The sequence below is a fragment of the Caretta caretta genome, chromosome 13 (genome assembly GCF_965140235.1).
Source record: "Caretta caretta isolate rCarCar2 chromosome 13, rCarCar1.hap1, whole genome shotgun sequence".
In the NCBI taxonomy this organism is placed as follows: domain Eukaryota; kingdom Metazoa; phylum Chordata; order Testudines; family Cheloniidae; genus Caretta; species Caretta caretta.
In genome coordinates this window covers 30,532,492-30,558,697 of record NC_134218.1, presented here as the reverse complement: position 1 = coordinate 30,558,697, position 26,206 = coordinate 30,532,492, and the positions used below count along the sequence as shown (strand labels likewise).

The 26,206-nt window shown below is 56.0% G+C and overlaps 1 protein-coding gene across 6 annotated transcripts in view; it reads left to right on the top strand.

The window, feature by feature from the left end:
- CHD6 (chromodomain helicase DNA binding protein 6) overlaps positions 1-26,206 on the top strand; it is a 181,725-nt gene that overhangs the window by 115,568 nt on the left and 39,951 nt on the right. For all 6 annotated transcript variants that reach the window (XM_048820466.2, XM_048820470.2, XM_048820465.2 and 3 more), the window contains 10 exons: positions 1,013-1,268; positions 1,654-1,864; positions 4,471-4,666; positions 5,364-5,528; positions 6,902-7,081; positions 9,135-9,245; positions 20,439-20,641; positions 21,123-21,322; positions 23,848-24,007; positions 25,879-25,968. In XM_048820466.2, the coding sequence (XP_048676423.1) occupies positions 1,013-1,268; positions 1,654-1,864; positions 4,471-4,666; positions 5,364-5,528; positions 6,902-7,081; positions 9,135-9,245; positions 20,439-20,641; positions 21,123-21,322; positions 23,848-24,007; positions 25,879-25,968 (1,772 nt within the window). The remainder of the gene's footprint in view (positions 1-1,012; positions 1,269-1,653; positions 1,865-4,470; positions 4,667-5,363; positions 5,529-6,901; positions 7,082-9,134; positions 9,246-20,438; positions 20,642-21,122; positions 21,323-23,847; positions 24,008-25,878; positions 25,969-26,206) is intronic.

Below are 26,206 nucleotides of genomic sequence, written 5' to 3'. Positions count from 1 at the left end.
ATGCATGCTCAGCACATCCCTCTGCATCCAGTATACACCCTGCATGCTCACTTGCACAGACCCTACGCATACAGCGCACAATCTCTGGATGCATACACATCACCCTTGAGCACACGTCCTTCCTGCTGCTCTCCATTCCCCAATGTAAAGACGCAAAGGGGGCAGTTAAATCCATGTGTCAGTGGCTCTGCTCTGGAAAAGCTGTGCCCTTTGGGGTAGGTTCTTGCCATGCGCAGTCAGCTGGTTCTGCACACCCCCTCCGGAATCCCTGGTGTTGCGTCCATCTGGAGGCCTCTGCTGCTGCTGTTTGAGAGCCTGGGTGGAGCTTGCAGAGTCTGCCCCTCCTCACTGTGCAGCAGGTTTGGGCTCATGGAGCCATAAAGCAAGCAGCATCCCAGTGGGACTGGAGCCCTGGACCTCCCTTCTGCTCACAACAGGCCCAGTTCAGAGCAGCTGTCTGCATTGTGACAGCAACAATTTTTGTGCCCACAAGGGGAGGAATCGCACTGGGGCATATGGGGCAGGCTCACTTTAGGCAGGAGCTGGGTATAAACTGGGTGCTCAGAGGGAGGCAATGAACTGTGCAGTGAGGGTTCACAAGGGCCTCTGCTCAGCAGGCGTCTCTCAGACCCCCTGCTCCCTGGCCTGCCTGCTCCTGGGAATGAGCTGTGCTCTGGGGAGGAAGCCAGGCTCACTGGCAGAAGTGTTTATGAGCTCTGGGTGCACGGCCAGGTAGTCACACACCTGCCCGGGTGAAAGCAGTGGGCCTGCACGGGTGTAACCAAGCCCAGCCCAGCCCGGCTCTCAGACCCCAGTGCAGTTTGCAGGGCTGGCAGCTGGAGAAGTCTTCTCTCGGTGTCAGCAGAACAGACTTGCCTTGGTATCCCTGGGAGGAGATTAGCACAGAGACCTCACGTGTATGGTGGCTGCCCGAAGAGGGCTCTGCACTTGTCTTCACTGCCTGCCATGCACACGGCGGGGGGGACAGTGCGTCTGCGCTTGTCCTGGGCAGGTGAAGAAGTTACAGTCAATCCTGAAGCCCATGATGCTGCGGCGGTTGAAGGATGATGTGGAGAAGAACCTGGCGCCCAAGCAGGAGACCATCATCGAGGTGGAGCTGACCAACATCCAGAAGAAATACTACCGGGCCATCCTAGAGAAGAACTTCTCCTTCCTGTCCAAGGGCGCCAACCAGCACAACATGCCCAACCTCATCAACACCATGATGGAGCTGCGCAAGTGCTGCAACCACCCCTATCTCATCAACGGTGAGCCGTAGGGCATGGGGCACCAGGGGCAGGACACGCCAAGATGCCCAACCTCCTCAGCACCATGAGCTGCACCAGTGCTGCAGCTGCCCTGCCTCATGGTGGTGAGGGGCTCCTTGGTGCTTTTCAGCAGCTCCCACCCCGGGGCAATGAGTGAGGTGTAGTCATTACTCTCCGTAGTTCTGGCCACTTACCAGCTTCCTAGACCACCTGGCTCGGGTGTCGGGCCTGGCTCTGGCAGCAGTTGGGGCCTGCTACCTCGTGGTGTGTGACAGTGGAGAGCAGGGCTAGGGCAGCTGTGCCCAGGCAGCAAGGATGGCTGTGCTCGGGCAGCGCAGGTGGGCCACAGCTCTAGCCAGGCCTGATTTCCCCTCCTGCTTTGTAGGGGCGGAGGAGAAAATCCTGGAAGATTTCCGTAAGTCGCACAGCCCAGAGGCGCTGGACTTTCAGCTGCAGGCCATGATCCAGGCGGCTGGCAAGCTGGTGCTGATTGACAAGCTGCTCCCCAAGCTGATCGCCGGTGGGCACAAGGTGCTGATCTTCTCCCAGATGGTGCGCTGCCTGGACATCCTGGAGGACTATCTCATCCAGAGGCGGTCAGTACAGCGCTGCCTGGCACTCCCCAATCCTCCCGCCCTGCTGTGTGTTCCAGTCCTTGGGCACATGCCCTCTCAACCCTCCCTGCCCACACAGAACAGGCTGGGCAAGAAACTTGGGCTGTGCCCTGGTGTGCAGTGTAGGGGAGCGTGGCGACGCCCTGCTCTCGAAGCAGCACCGCCGCCTGGGGGGGCCCAAGTAGCTGCAGCCAGCTCACCGCAGCTTTCCTCCTTCAGCACACGCTGGTCACTTGGTCCTCAGCAGCCTCCTCTTCCTCACTCCATTCTCTACTCGCCCACCCCAGACCCTTGGCCCCTCGCTGCAGCCCAGCCAGCTGGGTCTCCCCCTCTGTGCTAAGCCTCCAGGGGCTTAGCCCGGCCAGGTGTGCAGGGCAGGGGTCACTGGGCTTTGGTGTGCGCCCTGCACCGCTGAGTCAGCACTCAGTCTCGCCCAGCTCCCCCTTGGCTAGGGTGGAGAGCGCCAGGCAAGAGCCACGTGGGAGACTGCGGAGGGTGGTGGTAGATCGGGGTGATGCTCGAGTGTCAGGGCCATTCCCAGGTGCTCTTGGGGAGATCCTGGGTGTCCTGGTAGCTGCATAGACCCTTGCTCCTGGCCCCTCTCTCTGCCCATCTCCAGCCCCCAGTCGCAGCTGCCACGGCCATATTCCCTCCAGTTACTTTCACACTGGGCTGTGGCTGGGAGATGAGAAGTGGCCAGAGGAAGTGGCAGGAAAATGGCTTAGAGATGCTGCTCTGTTATTTACACGGGTCAGCCCATCCAGCCTCTCTGCCCTGCTCCTAGCCCTCACCTGCCTTGCCCACACCCTTCACCCACTGTGCTCACACCCTGCCTTGTCCACTGTAAGGAGCTAGCGGTCACAGCTGGGCTGGGGTCCACACATCAGGGATGGCAGTCAGTGAGCTAGAGCGGGGTTCAATTAGCAAGATTCAGGGTCAAAGTCAGGCCGGGGTGGGAGATCAGAGATCAGCGGTAGTACCAGGCTGGAGGCAGGAACCAGGGTCAGACAGGCCAGGGTCAGAGGCCGAGACGAGGTTCTGGAGTTGCAGCAGGCCCAAAGTCCGTGTAGTGCCCAGACAACTTCCTGGGGCACCCTCCAGGGTTCAATAGGACACTTGGCCAGTCAGAGGGCTGTCACTCTTGGTCTCTGCGACGCCTGCTCCCCACACTGCCCCATGGCTGGGGATCTGCATGGCCTCCCAGTGCATTGTGGGAACGTCAGCCATCTCAGGCTCTGCAGACCTGGGCTCTAGTTCCTGGATCCTTACATCAGCGGGGCTTACCCACCCTGTGCCATGCTCTGTCATGCCCACTGCCAGTGAGCTCTGAGGTCGGTTTGCAATGAGTGATGGTCCCAAGCCGGGAGGTAGCCGAGCTGTGTTCAGTGCAGGCTGTGGAGAAAGGCCCCTGCACACCCCTGTGTGCTTCCCCCAGCACAGAGCAGCCTCAGGACCCTGCCCGTGCCTGCTATACCATAGCCACAAAGGGGGTGATTCTTTCATTCTGTTCTTACCCTGCGGGAATATGTCTGCCTCCTGGGGCAGCGTCACACGGCTCTGTGCCATCAGCGTGTGGGGAGTGGATCTGGCCCCACCTATCCAATATTCCCAGGGAGCCTCACTACCATCTGCCCCAGTGGTGAGTGTGGAGGCCTGTTCCTACTGTGCAGCATCTTGTCCGGAGAGCCCCCCCTCAGTGCTGGCTCGCCCAGAGATCTTAGAGTGTCGTTCCCTGGGCACACCCTGGCTTGTCTGTTGGCCCGTCTTGGGAGTGTCCGGGTGAAGACAGGACCCTGTGGGCTAAGGCTCCCCTGTGCCTATCGCTCCTTCCCCAGAGCCCATGGGAGCCTCGTGGCCGAGTGCTGAGCTAACATGCTGTTCAGTGGCCCTGCCGCCACAGAGAGGAGAAGTCTGGTTCCTGGTGGGGAATCAACAGCTGGCGCTGGCTGGCCCCAGGGAGCCCAGGTTGTGCGAGCTGCTTAACTCACAGGATGCCTATCAGGAGGCCACATCCATCATGACCAGCAGAGCAGAGTGTCCTCAGCCCACAATCACCCACTGTGTACTGGGGCCGGAGCTAGCAGGTGCAGGCTGCACTGCCTTCCTGTGTGGGAGCCTCGGTGGGAGGGAACCCTGCAGAACGCTGCCCCCAGGGTCAGGCAGGGGCAAGGCCACAGGGTCTGCTGGCCAGGTCATGGCCCCCTCTGTTGCAGTGTGGGCTCCTGCTGGCCTCCTGTGAATGCAGGCATAGAGTTCTGAGCAGCGCAGGCCCCTGCACAGGTTTCTGACGGAGCCGCCCCTGGCCCTGTCTCTGCTCCAGAATGGCAGCGCTTCCTGCCCTCAGGTGTTGCACAGCCCGTAGGCCCCTGTGCCACATGGGGTTGGCTGCCCTTGGCCCCAGGAGCAGGAGAGCCGGGGTCCTTGTGCCTGCATGGAATGAGTGTCCTGGAGCTGCCAGAGCAGCTCTGAGTCTGGTGGCTGGCACCCCGTAGCTCCAGGAGCTGGGTCTGCGGAGATGAGATGCCCTACTCCGCATGGTGCAGGCTGTATGGTGACCTGGCCGTGTCCCCCGTTCCCTGTCTGAACAGATACACCTATGAGCGCATCGATGGGCGGGTGCGCGGGAACCTGCGCCAGGCTGCCATCGATCGCTTCTGCAAACCGGACTCAGACCGCTTCGTCTTCCTCTTGTGCACCAGGGCGGGAGGCCTGGGCATTAACCTCACAGCTGCCGACACCTGCATCATCTTCGATTCAGACTGGAACCCACAGAACGACCTCCAGGTATTGCAGAGCAGGGCCGTGATGGGGTTGGTGGGGCGAGAGGGGTGGGGGGGTTTGCATGAATAATAGTGCTGATTAGAGCAGAGGAGTTGTGTGCCAGCCACTGGAACCATGGGACAAGGCCCCGCCCATTGCTGGGGACAGCCAATGGGACCACGGGACAAGATACCACCCACAGCTAGGGCCAGTTAAAGAAGGCCAGCCCAGGCAGTCAGAGCAGAGTGGTGCTGGAAGTGCCGCACAGTAAGGAGCAGCTGTGCTGGGGGGTGAGGAGCAGGGAGAACCTTCCCTCCCCTCGGGTGCCTGCTCCAGCATGGCCCGGGGTGGGGGGATGCGGAGTTGGTCGCTGAGAGCTTCCTGGCTTCAGCATGGCCTGCACTGCCGTGAATGGAATCCCCAGATGAGGGCAGCTCAGGTGCAGGGGGCGCTGAGTCCAGAACAGGCCTCTGCATCACATCCACATGGCGCTCACTGCCCCTTGACTGGCCAAGGCGGCTCCTTAGGGGTGGGTCCTTCAGGTCAGCGCTAGGACACCTTGTTGAGGCGGAGGCAGGGCTCTGCCCGTTGTGCTCCGGGCAGGGGTGAGGGCTGGGCTCAGCCCGTTGTGCCCTAGGGCTCCTGTAGTGGTTGCTGCAGGCAGAGCCGTGCCTATGCTGCCCGCATGCTGTATTTGACGCTGTGACCTTTGCTGTCCCAGGCACAGGCGCGCTGCCACCGGATCGGGCAGAGCAAGGCCGTGAAGGTCTATCGCCTCATCACCAGGAACTCCTACGAGCGCGAGATGTTCGACAAGGCCAGCCTCAAGCTGGGCCTGGACAAGGCCGTGCTGCAGGACATCAACCGCAAGGGCAGCACCAACGGGGTAGGCTGCCTGTCTGTCTGCCATGGGAAGGCTCCTTGCCGTGTTCCCCCGAGTGACTGTGTCTGTGCGTGCCCCCAGTGCCCTTGGCTGCGCAGAGGGGGGCAGGACTGAGCCTCCGGAGTAGGCCTGTGGCCCATAGCGCAGGACAGATCCCACTCGCTTGCCCGCACAGCACGGGTGAGTGTGTGGAGCCAAGGCTTCATGCAGACCCTGAGGAGGATCCATGTCCCTGACAGAACAGATTTCAGGTACCTCTGCCATGGACATCAGTCCTGTCCTGCAGCATCCAGCCCAGCCCCCCAGCGCTGCCAATGCCCCTTAGGCCTGACCTGCAGCCCCCTGCTCTAGGGTTGCTCATCTAGCCATTGGCTTGCCCTGAGCAGAGGCTTCCACCCCGCTAGGTTTACTGTGGCTCTGGATGGATGAATGTCCATTAAGGACTGAGTTTTGAGCCTACCCCAGGATCTTGGGGGCGCTTAGATCCCACATTGATGGAGCTGAGTGTACCCAAAGGTGCCTTGTCCCCTGCTATCAAAACTAACCACCATGGATGGGAACTGCCTGCGAGAGAGCAGAGGGCACGTGGTGGTCTTGCTGTGCCCAGGCGGCGCTGCCAGCGAGACGAGGTGATGACAGCTTAGCAGGAAGTGTGAAAGCACACTAACAGCTTCCAGTAACAGAGCTGGGCCTGGGTCTTGGGGGCCGGGGCCTGTAGGGCTCTCCCATTTCGGACTCTGAACTTTCCTAGCACTGTGACCAGCAGGGGTGGCCAGTTGCCCCATGGCATCATAAACAAAATAGCTTAAAGACCCGTCACACCTATGTGACAGTCCTGATTCCCAGGGAAGTGTCTGGGGGTGGGGGTAGGAGAAGGGCCAGGTACCAGTGTGGAGAAGGTGAAGTCTTGTACCTTGACTGGATCATTCCTAGCCCAGAGGAAGCTGCAGAGCCCTGCTGGGAGTGTGTGGGCAGGTCCCCTGCCCAGAAGGGCGGCTGCATTAACAGGAGTTCCAGGGGGCAGCCAGGCAGAGGGGCTGTGGTTTACCCAGCCTTTTGCCTCACTTTCCCTCTGTGTATTTGTTTGATCTCACCCAGATCCCTCCCTGTCCACTCTTGGGTCAGGAGCGGGCTGTGTCTGGGGGCATTCAGCTGCAGTCTAGCACAGTCATTGCAGGCTCTCGCAGTTCCATAGGCACCATCTGCAGGGATGGGCACTGCAGTTCCAGTTAGTACCATGGCTCTGGGACTGTTAGATGCCCCTTCTTTCAAGGGCTGGCTCGGAGAGGGAGCCTCCGTCCCCCATGCCTGCACTCCCAGCCTAGCCCCGGCTCTGGGGCGGCTGGCACAGTGCTGACATCCTGTATCTTTTGCAGGTGCAGCAGCTCTCAAAGATGGAGGTCGAAGACTTGCTACGGAAAGGAGCATACGGGGCTTTAATGGACGAGGAAGATGAAGGCTCCAAGTTCTGCGAGGAAGATATTGATCAGATCCTGCAGCGCAGAACCCAAACGATCACTATCCAGTCGGAGGGGAAGGGTTCCACCTTTGCCAAGGTGCCGTGCGCACTGCCTGGGGAGCTGCCTGCCTTCTTTGGCAGGGCAAGGGTGGGGTGCACTGGGCAGATGGGACACAGACTTCGTTTCCCTGGTCTTGACTTGGCCTGTTGCTTTCTGAGCATCCCTGTGTGTGTCAGTGCAGCTGGGTCCCACCCCGCTGAGGTCAGGAGCTGAGTCCAGGTGGTACAGAAAGCGGGGCGGCACAGGAGGGCACCGGGTGTAGGAGGGAATGTCATGGCCAGCCTTTGGCAGCAAGGGGTGGCTGTGTGAGCAGCTCAGCTTGGCTTCTGTCTAGTTCACCCAGGATGGATGTCTCCTGTGGAGCCTTTCCCAGGCTCTTGGATTTCTCATGGTGTCCGCACAATCCATGCTGTGCGGGGGAGTGTTCTAGTAGTTAGAGTGAGATGGGGGTTCTGTTCTCAGCTCTGGAAGAGATCCTTCCCGCGCCTCAGGAACCTCCAGGAGATGTTGCTCTGTTCTGAGGAGATCCCTTGTACTCTGCAGATTTGCTCACTCGCGCATCAGTTTATTTATTTAGCATGTGCATAGTCATCTAGCCACGCGATGGCATCTTCAGTGGCATGATGCAGTTCTTTTAGGCCACTGCTGAACGTAATCAGCAGGCATTCCTCAACAATGTGCGTCATTGTCTGCATTGCCCCACAGCTGCACAAAGGGCTGTCATGAAGGCCCCAGCGATACTGGTTGGCTGCACAGAGACCTTGCCCGGTCCAGAACCTGTTCAACAGGGACCACTGGAGGTCCCATGGCCCTAGGGAGGGAGCTGGAGTCTGTTCCTTCTAGTGATTGACAGATGCATCCCAGTGGCAGGGCCGGCTGTGTGTTCTCTCCTGCCCCGGCTAAATCTATTGTCCTGGATCCCTCAGGGCTGAGCCAGGCCTGCGCCCTCTGTTGTGGGGAGGAAGTGTGAGAAGGAAAGAGCCAAGCTTCTCTCACAGATCCCAGGGGAATTTGCAGGGTTGGCCTTGTCCTGGGGACCTGAGCACATTTATCCAAAGTCTGTCCAGCCCCCGCCCCATGGAATCCCTGCGGCCATGTGCACAAAACGTATGGGTCTGTGCATCCCATGGAACCCCTGCTGCCATGTGTGCAGCATCCGTGGGTCTGTCTGCCTGATGGAACCCCTGCTGCCATGTGCGCAGCGTCTGTGGGTCTGTCTGCCCCATGGAACCCCTGCTGCCATGTACACATCGTCTATAGGTCTGTCTGCCCCATGGAACCCCTGCTGCCATGTGCTCAGCGTCTATAGGTCTGTCCGCCCCATGGAACCCCTGCTGCCATGTGCGCAGCGTCTGTGGGTCTGTCTGCCCCATGGAACCCCTGCTGCCATGTACGCAGCATCTATAGGTCTGTCTGCCCCATGGAACCCCTGCTGCCATGTGCTCAGCGTCTGTGGATCTGTCCACCCCATGGAACCCCTGCTGCCAGAGCAGCAGTGCACTCATGCTTGATAGCCAGGGCTGCAAGCAGTCTGGAGATGCAGGGCCATTATTCTTGCAGTACTGTCCTCCCTGTGCCTATGGAGCAGAGACACCAGCTCAATATCCATTCTTGGACCCCAGTGGCCTAATTCTGTCTCCTCCCTCCTGCTGCATAGGACTTGACTCTGGGGGGGTGTTGCCCTGAAGCACAGGGGGTAATGGCTGGCTCTGCTGTATGCTCCCGTTGCTGGCCAGGGGGAGTGCAGCGCACCGTACGTCAGTGCCATCAGAGCTCAGCTCTAACCACCTGCTGAGGTGCCTGCTGTAGAGGAGGGAGCCCATGAAAGCTGTACTGCATTGTGCTCCCAAGGCTGGCAATCTGGGCGCTGCTGGACAGGGTGGGGCTGTCCCACCTCTTATACTTTGCCAGGGCTGAATTTCCAGGGGGCTGGAAACAACCCTGGCTCCTGGACCCCTTAGCAAATGAAGAGGTTGCTGGTAGTGATCCCTTCTCTGTACAGACAGGGTGCAGGTGGGAGCACACAGCCTCTTTTGCTGTTGCTGAGGATGCATCGCAGACTGTTAACTGGCTCTTCCTTCACCCCCAGGCCAGCTTTGTCGCTTCAGGGAACAGAACTGACATTTCCTTGGATGACCCCAACTTCTGGCAGAAGTGGGCTAAGATAGCAGAGCTGGACACGGACGCAAAGAACGAAAAGGTAGAGCCTAAAAATGGGCAGCCATGCTCATGCATGGACGTGCGCACTCCTCCACATGCACACATGCTCCTCTGGGGGGCCGCACACTCCTCCACGCTCCTCTGGGCGGCCGCATATGCACACGTCTCCATTGCTAACAAACCCAGCTGCAGCCCTCCCCCTCAGGCAGGACAGGTGTGCTGCGCTCCCAGGGCTGGGTTCGGTGCAAGTGCAGAGCCCAAGTGTCCAGTAGCTCACCCAAAGGAAGGATTGCTGGGAGGTGAGTGACTTAATTCTGGCTGCTCTGGGAGGCCTGAGCTGGGTTCCCTCAGGCTGGGCAGTGTGACAGTGTTGAGAGCAGTGGCTGGGGTGTCTGTGCTCTCCTGCGGGAAGACATGGGAAGAGCAGCCCAGTGTAAGACATTGTCCCAGCTGGTTTATTTGGCAGCAATGGAACCAGCAGGCTGCTTTGACCAGCCCCTGGCGCGTGGGGGATAAGGGGGGATGCATGGAGCTGCACTGGTGGCACTTCACACTTCCCCTGCGAAGAGGGGGCTATTTGGGAGCTGTAAGCACCTCCCAGTGTAGCACTTGGTGGGAGGTTGGCAGCCAGCCCAGCTGCAAGGGGGCCTCAGGAGATGGCCTCAGCTCCCCAGCCCTCCCCACCTTCAGCATATAGTCCCATTGGGCCAATGGCATCTGGCTGGGGGTGTGCATGCGTGTGGTGCTCAGCCCTGCCTGCCCCATGCCTGGCTCAGAACAGCTGTCTGCCGTGACGCACGTCAGGAAGCTGCAGTGAGTGTGGGGCCCAACCGGGCGTGACCAAACCCGAACGCTCTCAGTGCTGGAGTGCCTGCCTGAGGCTGAATGAACAGCACTGATCTCCACGGAGTCACACCTACACCTGTCAGTCACATGCAATGTGCAGCCACAGGCTAGAAAGCTAACAGAATGTTAGGAACCATTAGGAAAGGGAGAGCTAAGACAGAAAATATCATAATACCTCTATATACATCCGTGGTACGCCCACATCTTGAATACTGCATGCAGTTCTGGTGGCCCCATCTCAGAAAAGATATATTGGAATTGGAAAAGGTCCAGAGAAGGACAACAGAAATGATTGGGGTCTGGAACAGCTTCCATATGAGGAGAGATTAAAAAGACTGAGACTGTTCAGCTTGGAAAAGAGACGACTAAGGGGGGCTATGAGAGAGGTCTATAAAATCGTGACTGGCGTGGAGAAAGTGAATAAGGAATTTTTATTTAACCCTTCACATAACACAGGAAGTAGGGGTCAGCCAATGAAATGAATAGGCAGCAGATTTAACAAACATAAGGAAGTACTTCTTCACAGAGCGCACCGTCAACTTGTGGAACTCATTGCCGGGGATGTTGTGAAGGCCAAAACTATAACGGAGTTCAAAAAAGAATGAGATAAGTTCATGGAGGACAGGTCTGTCAATGGCTACTTGCCAAGATGGTCAGGGATGCAACCCCATGCTCTGAGTGTCCCTAAGCCTCTGCCTGCCAGAAGCTGGGAGTGGACAACAGGGAATGGATCACTTGATAATTGCCCTGTTCTGTTCATTCCCTCTGAAGCATCTGCCACTGGCCGCTGTCGGAAGACAGGATACTATGCTTGATGGACCCTTGGTCTGACCCAGTCTGACAGTTCTTATGGTCATGCCCATCCAAGAAAGCCTTGCCCTGGAGGGAGCACATGGGTCCCCAGCTGCATTTGTCACTTGGTGCTGTACTTGGGTTCTCCTGGCTCCGCTTCCATGCGGATGATGGACGGTGGCTGGCTGCAGCTCCCAGCACTCAGGAAGACGTGTGTCTTAGCACAGCCTGGGGCCCTGTCCATCTGTCCTGAGGCCCTTCTCGACCCAGCAACCCTGGAGGTGGATTTGGCCCCTCTAGTTCTGTGGGGAGGAGGGGTGGGCGCCATGTCATAGTGGGGCTGGCCAGGTGGTTTGCACCAGGGATCCTGGCTGTTTTATTCACTTAAGCCTCAGAGTGCTAAGAGGTGCTCACTCCTCCTCAGCGCCTTGCTGAGTGCTGGAACACAGGGCAACCCACACAGGTGGCATCGCTGGTGTGCCCTTCCCACCTGCTGTGAGCTCCCATGCCAGCTCCTGCCATGGCCCCATCCCTTCACCGATTCCTGGGCCATGGGCCAGGCAGGGAGCAGTGGGTGGGCAGAGGTTGGGGGTTGCCATAACAAGGATAGGCTGCTCTGTGTACAAGACAATACCTGGCCAGCGTTCTCATGGGAGCAGCTCTCTCTGCCTCACTCACCTCGTTAGTACTCAGGGCTCTCGTTGCCCCACCAGTGGGGCTGAGCATTTACCAGGAGTCACCAAAGCTGCTGCCTGGCCCTGATCCCTCTGCGGATAAGGCGCTAACCCCAGGCCATGCAGTGGGAAAGCTGGCTCCAGCAGGGTTTTTTCTATCATTTAGTGTATGCCTTAAACCAGAAATCCAGTCACTTTCACTGGGCTGGAGCAGGGGGTTGAGGTTCAGGAGGGTGTGCAGGCTCTGGGCTGGGGCCGAGGGGTTCGGAGTGTGAGAGAGGGTTCCGGACTGAGCCTGGGGCAGAGGGTTGGGGTGCAGGAGGGGGTGCGGGTGCAGGCTTTGGGAGAAAGTTTGGGTGCAGGAGGGGGCTCCGGGCTGGGGCAGAGTTTTGGGGGGCAGGAGGGGGTACGGGGTACTGGCTCTGGGAGCAGGGTCAGGGCTGGGGCAGGGGGTTCAGGGTGTGGGATGCAGGAGGGGGTATGAGGTGCTGACTCTGGGAGAGGGCTGGGAGTTGTGGTGCTTGCCTCAGCCCCACGCCACTCCCAGAAGGAGCCAATGCAACCCTGGTGGGGGTGGCATGTGGCTCTGCGCCCGCTGCCCCTCTCTGTAGGCACTGTCCCCCGCAGCTCCCATTGGCTGCAGTTCCCCGTTCCTGGCCAATGGGAGCTGCAGGGATGGTGCTTGCAGGCAGGAGCAGCACGCAGAGTCCCCTCTTCCCCCCGCATCCCTCCAGGGCTGTGGGGGTGTGCTGGCTGTTTCCGGGAGCGTCGTCGTGCCGGGGCAGGCAGGGAGCCTGCCTTAGTGGCAGCCCTGCTGCACCACTGGACTTTCAGCGTCCGGAGATTGCGATCGACTGGAGAGAGCTTTGTGAAAAGGAATGGAAGAACTGGGCTAGTGCAGGGGAACCGGGAAATGAAACTGACCAGCCTGTTGCTGTTCTCCAAGATAAGAGAAATGCAGACAGTAAATGCACAACCAGGGAATCCTCTCAGCTGTCCTGCGCTTGGGTGGTTCACTGGGATAACTGAGTGTTTGCAGGTGGTTCTGCTGTGGCTGCTGCCGTGCTGCCCACACCTGTAAACTGCCCTTTACCCAGCAGTGATAGTGGGTAAATATGGCAGCTGGAGTACCCTGAGAGGCCAGGATATTTCTAGACGCTTGCTAGTCAGCCTTTTCTCCAGCAGCAGAGCCTCAGGAAGGTTCACAGCATAGCCTTTGGGAACATCTAGCCAGTACTAGCCGCCCCAGCCCCAGCTCCCTGTGGCACCTGCCTGCACTGTCCGTGGTAGAAGATGTTTCTAGAAGAGAACATTAAACACAAAGAATGAGGGCTTTGCCTGCTTGGAAGAAAGAGTGAACAGATGGAGTCTGGTCCTCTGGTCCTGCTCTCAGAGCATGTCCTGCTGGGCCTGCATGCTCAGCCAAACAGCTGGGCCTCTCCCCTCCAGCTTTCTTTGGCAAGTGCAAACCTCTGTGCAGCTAGCTTCAGTGCCTCCCGAGGGGTTCTGGCTTCTGAAATTCCAGCTAGGGCAGCAACAGCAGATGGGCTTAGATGGTAGCAAAGGGGAGGCTTAATGGGCAACATTTCACAGCAGCTCCTCAGATTTCACTGTTCTAACAGGAAAAGAGGTGTGTGTGTCTGTGTGAGACTGTGTCTGACTCTGTGTGCCTGACTGCATGCCTGTGCCTGTGTGTGTCTGCGTGCCTGACTTTGTGTGTGTGTGCGCGTGAGACTCTATGTGCCTGACTCTGACTTTGTGTTACTGGAGAGATGGGATTCAACAGGACCAGCAACCAATACGGGTATGGTGTGACTCCAGTTGGTGTGGGGTGCTTTTGTGCTGTTGTATCCTACACCTTCTGTCGGCTGTGTCAGGGTTCCTTCCCCACTCTGAACTCTAGGGTACAGATGTGGGGACCTGCATGAAAGACCCCCTAAGCTTATTTTTACCAGCTTAGGTTAAAAACTTTCCCAAGGCACAAACTTCGCCTTGTCTTTGAACAGTATGCTGCCACCACCAAGTGATTTAGACAAAGAACAAGGAAAGGACCACTTGGAGTTCCTATTTCCCCAAAATATCCCCCCAAGCCCTTACACCCCCTTTCCTGGGGAGGCTTGAGAATAAACAAGATGAGCACAGACCAGCCTTGGATTTTTAACACCCAAAAAACCCAATCAGATTTTTAAAAAACAGAACTTTATTAGAAGAACTAAAAAAGATAAGAGAACAACTCTGTAAGATCAGAATGGAAGATAATCTTACAGGCAGTCAGATTCAAAACATAGAGAATCCCTCTAGGCAAAACCTTAAGTTACAAAAAGACACAAAAACAGGAATAGACATTCCCTCCAGCACAGCGAATTTCACAAGCCAAAACAAAGAAAACCTAACGCATGTTCTAGCTAGATTACTTACTAACTTTACAGGAGTTGGAGGCTTGCATCCTTGATCTATTCCTGGCAAAGGTATCACACAGACAGACAAAAGCCTTTCCCCCCCACTCCAGATTTGAAAGTATCTTGTCCCCTCATTGGTCATTATGAGTCAGGTGCCAGCCAGGTCACCTGAGCTTCTTAACCCTTTACAGGTAACAGGACTTTACCTCTGGCCAGGAGGGATTTTATAGCACTGTCTACAGAAAGGTGGTTACCCTTCCCTTTGTATTTATGACAGGCTAATTCTCTTGTCACAGCCCTATCCCTCCACCCCCTCTACAAGTAAATTATGCTGCCCTGGAGCACGGCATTTACCACACCATTTGTGTTGCCTGGGCTTGGTGGGGCAGGAGCCCGCTACCAAGTGTAGGTAGTTTTGTAGCTGTTGGGCCTAATTTTCGCCTGTGGTATCCCAGGGACAATTTTGTGCTTGCAAATGATTGTCATTCCCCACCCCTGCCACACATACACACACTCATTCTTCATGGAGTGTGGGTCCCGACGTGTATTCCACACATGGGTACGCGTGCACGCCATGCACCTGAGACCGGAAATTCTTCCAAGCAGTGCCTATTGGCTTGCTCCCTGGATCTCCTCGTGCTCCCAACTAAGGGTATAACACGTCTCCAGTTCCTTCTTACTGTCACCTGGCCTGAGTCGGAACCCTGTGTCTTCTCCTCCTGCAGCTCTTGTAACACCTGTAAAGACATTTGTAAATTGCTATTTTTCTTAGCTTGCTAGTTAGTTAAAGTTCATAGTAGGTGTGGTTCTTCTTCGAGTGCTTGCTCATATCGATTCCAATTAGGTGTGCGCGCGCTGCGTGCACGGCCGTCAGAGAATTTTTACCCTAGCAACACCCAGTGAGTCGGCTGTGGAGCCCCCTGGAGTGGCGCCTTCATGGCGCTGGATATATACCCCAGCCGACCCAGCGCCCCCTAAGTTCCTTCTTACCGCCCTTGACAGTTGTTGGAACTGTGGAGCTTGGCTTTGCTACTCTCCACTCTCCCTAGCGTTCACCCTACAGTTTGTTCGTAGTTTGTTGTAGATTAATAGTTGTAGTTCTAGTTATAGTATAGTAGTACCGATGGCCCAGCCACTACCGGTGGAGCAGTTTTTGGACTTGGATGTGTTGGAGGTCCTGGCTGCTCCAATATCTCCCTGGGGACAGTCGAGCCCTGACAGACAGTCTAAGTATCACGCTCGCTGCTCCTCAGGGTATGACCTCCCCAGGCACCTCTGGTACTGATTTTCTTGAGGCCCCCCCACAACTGATTGACCCCCTTCTTCTGGCCTTGCTGGGGTCCGTGGATCCGTATTCTAAGCATCTGGGCCCTTTTCAAGAATCGTACTGCTCCTCTCCTGCCTGCCAGCTGGATCTGTCAGTGTACAAGGAGGAAGAAGTTGACCCAGATCTGCAGGTTCTGACAGTTCTGATGTGTGTCTCTTCATCATCGCTGGACGAAGCGGTCACTTTTTCCTCTCTGTCTCTGCTGGATTACAATGGGCAGTACCAGGAGCTACTGCAAAGAGTTGCCAGCGACCTCCAGATCCCACTGGAGGAGGCCCAGGATTCTCAACACCAACTTCTGAATATTTTGCAACCTCAGGGACCAAGCAAGATGGCCCTCCTAGTTAATGAAGCCAGCCTAGAACCAGCCAGAGTGGATGGCTCACTCCAGCATCCTGTGCCCCTACTCCGAAGACAGCTAAGAGGAGATATTTCATTCACACTAAGGGAGCTGAATTTTTGTTCTCCCACCTTGCCCCCATCTCACTGGTGGTACAGGTAGCTACAGAAAGAGCTCAGTCACACTATCAAAGGACCACCCCAACAGACAAGTGCTCTAAGAGACTGGACATCCTTGGAAGAAAGGTCTTCTTCTCCGAGGCCTGCAATTTCATGTTGCTAACTACCAAGCTCAGTTAGTGATATATGATTTCAATAACTATTCCAGGCTTGCGAATTTCATAGATAAGCTTCCCACAAAGGACAGAGCCCAATTTCAGTCCTTCATAAATGGGGGAAAACTAATGGCAAAAACAGCTCTCCAGGCCATAGTGGATGTAGTGGATACAGCTGCCAGAAGTCTGGCCTCTGGCTTAGTCATGAGGAGGAATTCTTGGCTGCAATCATCAGGGTTTCCTAGGGAGGTCCAGAACACAATCTTGGACTTCCTGTTTGATGAATCAAATCTCTTCAGTCAGAGAACAGATGAATCATAGAATCGTAGGACTGGAAGGGACCTCGAGAGATCACCTAATCCAGTCCCCTGCACTTAGGGCAGGACTAAGTATTATGTAGACCATCCCTGACAGGTGTTTGTCTAATTGCATTTATGAAAGGACTCAAGTCCCTGCATTCATTAAAGGACACTCTGTTCCCTGGGAATTTACATTCCAGCCCTCAGAAGGAAACACTAGAGATAGCCTTTTAGGCCAAGGCCATCCCCTCCTCATGCAATTTATTATCATCACCTGGCAGAGGTCAGGTCGGCAACAGAGTTTCTCATAAAACTTCTGGTAGCCCTAGGTGTTTGCAAAAATAGAAAAGGGTCTGTTTTGTTGCCCACAAGGACGATAAACGTTATAGGAGCAACACTGGACTCGGTTTCAGTGAGAGCATTTCTCCCCACAGACAGGTTTCACATAATGAGCAAACTGGTTTCACGCATTACCTGCAAACCAAGAACTACAGTGCACATATGCCTTTCACTCTTAGGCCACATTCCCACACACATTTACATGACACTATTCACCAGGCTTCACTTGCGATACCTACAAGTTTGGATCCACACAATCTGTCCACCAAACAAGGACCATGTCAACTCGAGGGTGACCATTACCACTGGAGTTATTGCCCACCTCGCTTGGTGGTTGAACCCGAAAAAGGTCATGGTGGGTGTTGCCTTCAACCTGCCCACCCGCAAAGCCACCATTGTGATTGACGCGTCCCTCCTGGGGTGCGGCATTCACCTGAATAACCACACTGCTCAGGAAACCTGGATCCCACGAGAGGCCAGGCTACGTATAAATGTAGGAGAAGTAAGGGTAGTCCATCTTGTGTGCAAGGCTTTCCTTCAGGTAATTCGCTCCTTCCATATACAGGTGATGTCAGACAATATCACCACTATGATACAAACAGGGCAGAATGAGGTCTTGTCCCCTCTGCCTGGAAACTGGCTCTCTCTGTCTCTCTATTGCATGTATGGCATCTGCAAAGCAACATTCTATAGCAGCAGTTGTAGATCCATAAGCCATTTCAAGGCCTCCTCTGTGACATGGATATCATCCAATTCACCTTTAAATCCAGATTTGGGGCACTGTGTTATGATGTGTTTGATGGTTTGGATGCTCTCACTGCAGTCACCCAAAGGTGAGTCTTTGATTTTCCACTTGTACAACAAGTAGCCACATCTTCTGTGGTTTATTCAGATGCAGTTCAGTGTGGTTCAAAGTATCTGTGGCAGATCAAAACTGGAAGGGCATCTTGTTGTGTCAGTAAAAATGTGCTTGTTTGGAATAGCAGATGAGGTCCAGACACTTCACCATTCCCTGCCTAGATCCAGAGGCATGAGATGGTCACGTGTGATCCAAAGTGGTTTTCACAGTTTCAGTCATTGTTGGGGTATGTTATCCATAACCTGCCAGATGGGAAGTTCTGGGTAGTCTGGTGTGTTTAAGTTCTCATGCTGTGGCTATATCTCAAAGGATAGCTGGGGATTCGGTGTTTGTTAATACAGAAAGCTACAGTAAAGGTGTTGATTTTAAAGTTCCCATGATGAATCGCATGGTCTAATTCAGCTGCCTGTCCACAAGTTGGGTATGGCAGCTTTTTGTCCTCATCGGCGTACGGTACTCTGCAACTGAGTACACCAGGGTCAAGGCTGATGTTTGTAGCACTGTGGCAGTTGATCCCCAGCTTGTTCCTGATAACTTTTGAAAAATGTTGATGCAAGTCTTTGCTTTGGAGGTTACTTTCTTGAGGTGGTCATGCAAGGTCAGTGTGTGGTCAAGAATGATGCCAAAATATGTTGGCTTTGGGTCTTAATGCACAGTTTCACCACAAAACTCAACAGTATGTTTTGTGCAATTCTCTTGTCAAGGTGGAAAGTAGAGACTACCAATTTGCCCATCTTAGGTCTCAGCCGCCACTTTTTGAAGTACTCCTCTGTGATCTTAAGGTCTGATGTAAGGGTCACTTCAAGTTCTTTAAAGCTATGAGCCTGAGTTGTGAGTGCCATATCATCAGCATACTCAACATTCTGCATTATCATTTCAGGTATATTGCTCACATATGCATTGAAGAGGGTCAGAGCAAGTACAGAGCCTTGTGGTAGCCCATTATTTAAAGTGTGCAGCTTGCTGGGTTTGCCTCTGAGGTATACAAACATCCTGTGGCCACTAAGCCTGGTGTTCGGTAGGCTGAGAATCTACACACAGGTTCACTTTGGCCAGTTTCAGTAGCAGACCATCCTTCTGGACTACGTCACGTGCTGCTGACAGATCAGTGAAAGCGTTACCAATTGTGAGTTTTTGTCGGAATTCAGCCTTAATGTTTGTAGTGAAAGCCAGGACCTGGTCACAGCAACTTCTGTGCGGTCGAAAACCGGCTTCCTTCTTGGGTAGGGTACTATACGCCGTGGACCCGATTTGGTTCAGAATCATATGCTTCAGCACCTTGTAGATGGTGCTCAAGAGAGACTGGCCTAGAACTAGAAGGGTGATCCACAGGTTTCCCAGACTTCAGGAGTGCAATGACCTTGGCTTCTTGCTACACGTGGGGAATTTCACTGGTCTCCGAAATGTGGGTGAAAAGTTTAATCATCCATTTCCATGCCAATGAACTCAGGTTATATAGGGACTCAGGACAGATACCATCTTTTCCTACTGCTTTTCCCAATTTCGTGGCTGCAATGACTGCATCAATCTCCTTACTTGTGAACAGTCCAGATCACTGAGATGATGGAATGCACATGGACGTCTCCTGCTGGAGTTAAACCTGGAAGCCATCAAACTTTGGAACTGGTGCATCTGGAATCACATCATGATGCAGGCCACTTACCTTCCGGGTAGCCACAGCACCAAACTGAGCAGTCACTTCTCGATGGACCACGCATGGGAGAAGCACAATTCAGTCCTAAGCGAGATATTCACGCAGTGGGCACACCACAGTGGGACTGTCGACACTCACCGATTCACCCTTCGAGCCCATGGGAACATGTTCCGTGACCTGCCTGCCTGTCCAGGAAGGTGGCATTTTTAGTAGCTATCATTTCAGCCGGGAGGGTCAGCAAGCTGTGAGCCATCATTGCGGACCCTCCTTATTACAGTTTTTCACAAAGAAAAGGTTTCCCTTCACCTACACCCTAAGTTTCTCCCCAGGGTTGTTTCTGAATTCTACATCAACCAAAGTATTTGCTTATCTGTACTTTTCCCAAAACCTCATGCTTCCGCTGAAGACAAGAGGCTTCGCTGCCTCTGTGTCTGATGTGCCTTGGTGTTCTACCTGCAAAGAACGAAACCCATTAGGAAATCACCAAGACTTTTTATTGCCATTGCAGGCAGATCGCATGGGCAAACCAGAGGATTTCTAAGTGGGTTTCAGGATGCATCCTAAAGTGCTATCGGGAAGCAAAGATCCCTCCCACTGTGGGTGTCACAGGTCATAACACGAGAGCACAGGCCACCTCCACAGCATCCCTACATGATGTCCCGCTACAAGACAATTTCAAAGCGGCCACCTGGAGTTCTGTCCACATGTTCACAATGCACTACGTTTTAGTTCATGCCTCGGCCGCTGATGCAGATCTGAGATCTGCAGTGCTGCAAGCATTTTTGCTACCAGCTTCCTCGCACCCACTTGCAGTCTGACCACTGCATGCCAGTCATCCACCTGTAAAATACACACAGGGACCAGCACTCTCAGAAGAAATGGAAGTTACTTACTGTAACTGGAGGTTCTTCAAGATGTGTGGTCCCTATCTGTATTCCACTACCCGCCCTCCCTCCCCTCTGCTTCAGATCCTGTTGGATTTGCGATAAGAGGAGGAACACCGTCAGCCTGCACTGTCTCTTATACCCTCAGTCAGGAGCACAAGAAGATGTACGGCGTGTGTGTGGGCCAATAGACACTGCTTGGAAGAATTTCCGGACTCGGGGTACTTGCCTATTCACATGTGGAGTCTCAAAGAGCCTCCACTTACCGTAAGTAACCTCCATTTTTTGCACCCACAGTTAATTGTGGGTGGCAGTCCATAGTAGCTGGGCGTTGAACGGGCCATCTGGGTCTGGCACCAGATGCTGGTTGTGATGCTAGGCTTGGAGAGAGCTGGGTGGTGCTAGGAGTTGCTGAGGCCAGAAGGCAGCACAGAGGAGGGAAGCATCCCCACACCTCATGCTCGTGGCCAAGGGGGGCACCGTGCAGAGGGAAGGGTCTGCCGGGTGGTTCTGGGCGCACTAGCCTCTCACTGTCTCCCCCGGCAGGAGAGCTTAGTGATCGACAGGCCCCGTGTCCGCAAGCAGACCAAGCACTACAACTCCTTCGAGGAGGATGAGCTGATGGAGTTCTCGGAGCTGGACAGTGACTCCGACGAGCGGCCCACGCGCTCGCGGCGCCTCAATGAGAAGACGCGGCGCTACCTGCGGGCTGAGTGCTTCCGCGTGGAGAAGAACTTGCTCATATTCGGGTGGGTCTCACCTGGGCTCTGCACACCGTGTGAGGCTGGGCTGACCCCCAGCACAGCTGTGGCTCTCGGGTGGTTTGGTGTCGCATGTTTGCTATTGTCTGTCTGTCCCTGTCTCGGGCTGCTGCACAGAGGGGCATAAACCTGGCAGGGAGCTGCAGAGCTATTGCCCCGCCGGGGGGGACCTGCTGGGTGCTGTGCGCAACCCCCACATCTATGGGAGGAAGTGTGGTTTGTGGCTAGAGCATGGGCTGGGAGTCAGGACTCCTGGGTTCTTTTCCTGCCTCTGCCACTGACCCAGCGTGTGATGCTGGATGAATCCCACACCCTTTCTGTGCCTCAGTTTCCCTACTTCCTGCTTCTCCGGGGGCTGGCCAGGCTTTGTCCATTAGTGCCCCATGCAGCGTTGTGAGCTCCCCACTGGAGGGCACTAGAGAAGTGCAGTCTCTTGCAGTGTTTATGGTGTGTGTTTCTGCTCCTCCAGCTGGGGGCGCTGGAAGGATATCCTGACCCACGGACGGTTCAAGTGGCACCTGAACGAGAAGGACATGGAGATGATTTGCCGGGCCCTCCTGGTCTATTGCGTCAAACACTACAAGGGAGATGAGAAGATTAAGAGTTTTATATGGGATCTGATCACTCCGACGAAGGACGGCCAGAACCAGGCCCTGCAAAATCACTCAGGTACTCTCTCCCCTGCCAGTTATTGTTTCGCTGCCAGCTGCCAGTATGCCCAGCTTTCAGTGCCCAGGACTAGAGAGTTAAACTAGAGCGGATCCCAGAAGCCACACAAACAGCCAGAGCTGGGCAACAAGGAAGCACTGTGTGGGGGCCAGGGGTCACAGGGCTGACTTGCGTCCAGACCCATGGAGGCAAGGACAGAGGGGCTCTCTGATACAGGAAATGGCCAGCCCTGGCCCAGCTGAGTGGGAACCTTGGGCTGGAGAGCTAGGGCACCAGGCCAACCTGAGCTGCCTGTTCTTGAGGTCTAGATTGTTACTTAGACCAGAGACCAGGCTTGGACCATCAGGGATGGGGGGCAAATGTCCCCTGCAGAGTGCAGCCCATAGTGGCCTTTATTCTCAGAACTGTGGAGGAGTGGCCAGTGCTGGCTGCATGCTTGGACCTGTGGTCTCTGCAGGCAGCCACACTATGTCAAAGATGACTCCACTCCATTCTGTAGTAGCCATTCCCTGTGGGACGCTGCTCGTCTGTAGATCCCCCAGTGCTTCACAAAGGGCAGGGGGAATCCTCAGCTGGGGTACTGAGATCTAATGCAAATGAGGCCTGGCAAGTAACCAGTGCAGCCCCTTGGCTGGGCACTGTGTGGGTGCCCCAATCCATGGCACAATGTTCTTTAAGTTTGGCAGCCCTTTCCGGCTGGCTCCCAGCGCTGCCTTTCAGTAGTTTGTCACGGGTGAGCCATGCTGAAAGCTAAGGCAGCTGCTCCCATTTCCGCTCCACAGGGCACGCCAGAGGCTGTTTGTGAAGTGGCTGTTAGCAGTGTAAAGCGCGAGGCTCTCCCATGCGGTGCAGGAGAAAGCAGCCAGGTTCTGTGGTGGATTTGAAGTCCCAGGTCCGGTCAGAAATCCCCCCGTGCCTGGTGCTGTTGGGTTACGTTCATGGCCATCGCATCTCTCCCTAAGCGTGAATGACGCCATCGCCTACTGTTCTGAGTTAATATCGTCATTTTGTCCAGCACTTGAGCCATCTCAGCAGGATGGTCTGGCGCTGGGGAATCAGGCATGTGCTGGTTAGACCAAAGGAATCCTGGCACACACCTGGTCGCTGGGCGTAACCCGGTGTATTAGCATGCAGTAGAGCAATAGTAAAACTGATAGGGTGGCACATATGGGAACACATTTCAGTAATGCAACGAGCAAGCGGCATGGTCCGTTGAGGGTCATGAACACTGCACTGCACTGTAGCACTGAATGTAACCCAGTTGGATCCCTTGCAAGAGGAAGCCTCAGAACCTCTCAGTCAGGTCCTGGGGAGGCCTCTGCTTCCATGAGTCTGGGCGTACGACAGGCAGTACAGGACTGAATTCTAGCCCAGCTGTGCACAAGCCATGCTCTGACCCTGTGCAATGGTAGCCACGGCAGGGAAAGGTCTGGAGAGCTGCTGAAGGGGAGCTGGTCCTGTCCTGAGAGGAAGAGTGTGTGAGTTGGGCCTGTCCAGGGTTAGAGGGATTCATGCGAGAAGTGAAACTGCAAGAACTGGTTGGAATAAAAACACAGGGAAATGTGGCCAGGGAACCAACGCAGGGAATAGGCTCCAAGGACGACTCCACCCCGCCTTTGTGGCATAAGGCTGGCCCTGCTGTATAGAAGAGGCGAGGACTCTGACTGGCAGGTGCCGTGGGTACAGGTCTGCTTGGATGCCATCTCATGAGGGGTGTCTGGCCCTGATGTCTGTGCTGGGTTCTGCTCTCACCTCTGTCAGGAAAAGGCTGGAGTAGCTTTGGTGGGGCTACAGTGGAGCTGAGTGTAGAGCCTGAGCAGGGTCCGCTTTGTGTGTGAGGGAAGCGCTGAGCATTGGCTGTGCGCACAGTGTGGGGAGATGTGGATGTGCAATGGCACTGCTGAGGGTGTGGGCCAGGGTGTATCAGGGAGAGCTGTGGCTGGTCTGGGCCTGCTGGTGTGCAGTGGGGAGGTGGGTTGTGTCAGGCAGAGTGCAGGTGTTGGAGCACCTGCTCCCTGTCCCAGCACACAGACCTGACCTCTTTCCACAGACCTGTCTGACGATGTTGACGTTCAGGCTGTCGAGGGCCTGGGCCAGCTTGCTTCAGTTCTGTGGGCAGGGTTGCCAGCCGCGGCATCCAGCAGCCTATTCTGCCAAGCCACCTCCTGCGCTCAGAACTGCCCCATGCGTTTAGACTGCTGGGAAGGTGTGGATGTGGCATGGCCTGACCTGGTCTAACTAGGGCACCATATACGCATGGCTCAGCTATGGGATTCTGCCAGGACAGACACACTGGGTATGCTGGAGACCCTGCCTACCTTTTCTCTGGCTCTCCAACTCCCACCTGAGCTGTAGTGTGAAGGTTTAAGAGCATTACAAGAGCTGGCTTTCAGTCCTTCCAGCTGCACTGCTCCTGCCAGCCAGTGTCTATGTCCTGTCTGATCCAGAGCATTTCTCACGTGCCTGTCAGGGTGGTGTGTGGCCTGCAGCAGGGCCGCTCATGCGCTCCCTCCTCACTGTTGCAGGGCTGTCGGCCCCAGTGCCCAGGGGCAGGAAGGGGAAGAAGACGAAGAACCAGATGCTGCTGCCTGAGATAAAGAACGCGGACTGGCTGGCCAGCTGCAACCCCGATATAGTCCTGCATGATGACAGCTACAAGAAGCACCTGAAACAGCACTGCAACAAGTGAGTGTGAGCCCCTGCCCCGGGGAACTGCAGCGCACCTGCCATGCTGTGTGTCCCGCCCTGGGCCCAGAGCGAGGCCACGTGCCCCCAGCTGGCATCGTGCAGCACAGAGTCTGAAGAGGAAGGACTCACCCGGGCAGTCAGTATGGAGAGGCCAGTGGGGACGTTGGGTCGGTGCCCACTGGCTCGTCAGACCTTGGGTAGTTTTTGCCATGCTGTAAAGTGCTGTTTACATGCCAGCAGCTGCAGCTCTACGGAGTTCTCGTCTCCCTGCCACTAGGTGCAGCGCACCTGCCCGCAGCTCAGCTGGCATTCAGGAAGCTTCCTTATTGTCACAGCCGTCTTCGGTCAGGGGCTTGGGGAGCAGGGCTGGTCAGATACCTGAGCACACCCTGGTAGCACCAGCATCAAAATGCCGACTTGTGCATTAGTGGTAGCCAGAGGCGGATGGCTCTTGGCACCCGGGGGGCAGAGCCTGGAGGGGGACGGATGTTGGGACCTGGGGGCAGAGAATGGAGTGGGACAGGCTCTTGGGATCCAGGAGCAGAGCCTGCAGGGGTCCGGCTCTTGGAACCCAGGGGGCGGAGCCTGGAGGGGGACAGCTCTTGGGACCCAGGGGGCAAAGCCTGGAGGGGGACGGCTCTTGGGACCCAGGGGTCAGACCCTGTGGCGGGGGTTGGCTCTTGGGACATGGGGGGAGGGGGCAGAGCCTGGAGGGGGACAGCTCTTGGGACCCAGAGGTGTGAAGCCTGGAGGAGGATGGCTCTTGGGGGCCGGGGAGGTGGAGCCTGCAGGGGGCCGGCTCTTGGGGGCCGGGGGTTGGACCCTGGAGGGGGACGATTCTTGGGACCCAGGAGTGCAGAGCCTGTAGTGGGATGGCTCTTGGGACCAGAGGGGCGGAGTCTGGAGGGGGATGGCTCTTGGGACCTGAGGGGCGGAGCCTGGAAGGGGACAGCCCTTGGGATCCAGGGGGTGGAGCCTGGAGGGGGACGGGTCTTGGGACCTGGGGAGTGGGGGGGCAGAGCCTGGAGGGAGACGGCTCTTGGGGCCCTGTAGGGTGGTGGGCAGCTCTTGGGTCCTGGAGAGTGCGGCCCAGCAGGTACAGCTCTTTGCAGAGGAGAACAGAGAGACATTATTTTAACAAATCAGTAACCCAGAGCTGTTTCCTCACCCACTCAGAGGATGCTGCATCCCAGCTCCCAGCAAGAGCTCTCCTAGCCATGAGCACTGTAAGTAGCGCAGCCCCCTCCCTCACTGGGTTAGGAGTGAGGTGTGTTGCTGCCATTGCTGGGGAGGCGGGTACCCAGCCTGGCACCTTCCCTCTCCTAGTGAGCTCTCAGCCTGGCACCTCCCCTCTCCTGGTGAGCTCCTTCATGAGTGTTTTACGCCTGCTTGATTACAGGGTTAGTGAGGTGAGATCTCTGAGGCCCAGGTGGTGGGGATCAGGCCCACAGCCCACTGAGCTGATTAAGGAGCCTGTTCACTGCCAGCCTGAACCTTTTTCCCCTGTGGAGGGGGCCTGCCCTCTAGTCTCCACGTTCCAGCTGCTTCAGGCCTCCCCTCTTGAGCCCCAGTGGCTAGGTGTCCTGCCGTGTCACAGTGCGAGGGGCAGCTAAGGACAGGCGAAGCTGCTGCCATGCCTGCGCTCAGCCTTGGGTGGTGTTGTCATGAGAAGGGGAGTGGCTTCCCACCATTTCGTCCTCGTGTATAACCGCACGGACTGCAGGCCTGGGCAGCGATCCCCCATTGCCCCATGCTGCCATACAGACCAGCTGGCCCATAAACGCTGTGTCGCTGTGCGTAGGGGCTGTGCCATGCTGGATCCCAGCCCCATGCTCGGTCTGTATTGACATGCCGCTTTCCCTTGGCAGGGTGCTGCTGCGGGTGCGAATGCTCTACTACCTGAAAGCTGAAGTGCTGGGAGAGGTGGCTGACAAAGCCTTCGAAGGGACCCCGGCCAGGTATGATGCTCCCAGCAGCCCGGATCACTTTGCATGCCCAGCTGTGGAGGTATAGAGACCGATATCTTTGGCTGCAGCGCCCCTGCTGCATGGGGAGCCCCCTGCCTACTCTGGGCTGGCATGGGGGAGCTTCGTGCCAGCATGAGAGGGGTCAGTCACCTCACAGTATCTGAAGCCAAATCCTGCCGTTCTCACTCAGGCAAAACTCCTGTCGCCGTTGGTGGAAGCTCTGCCTGAG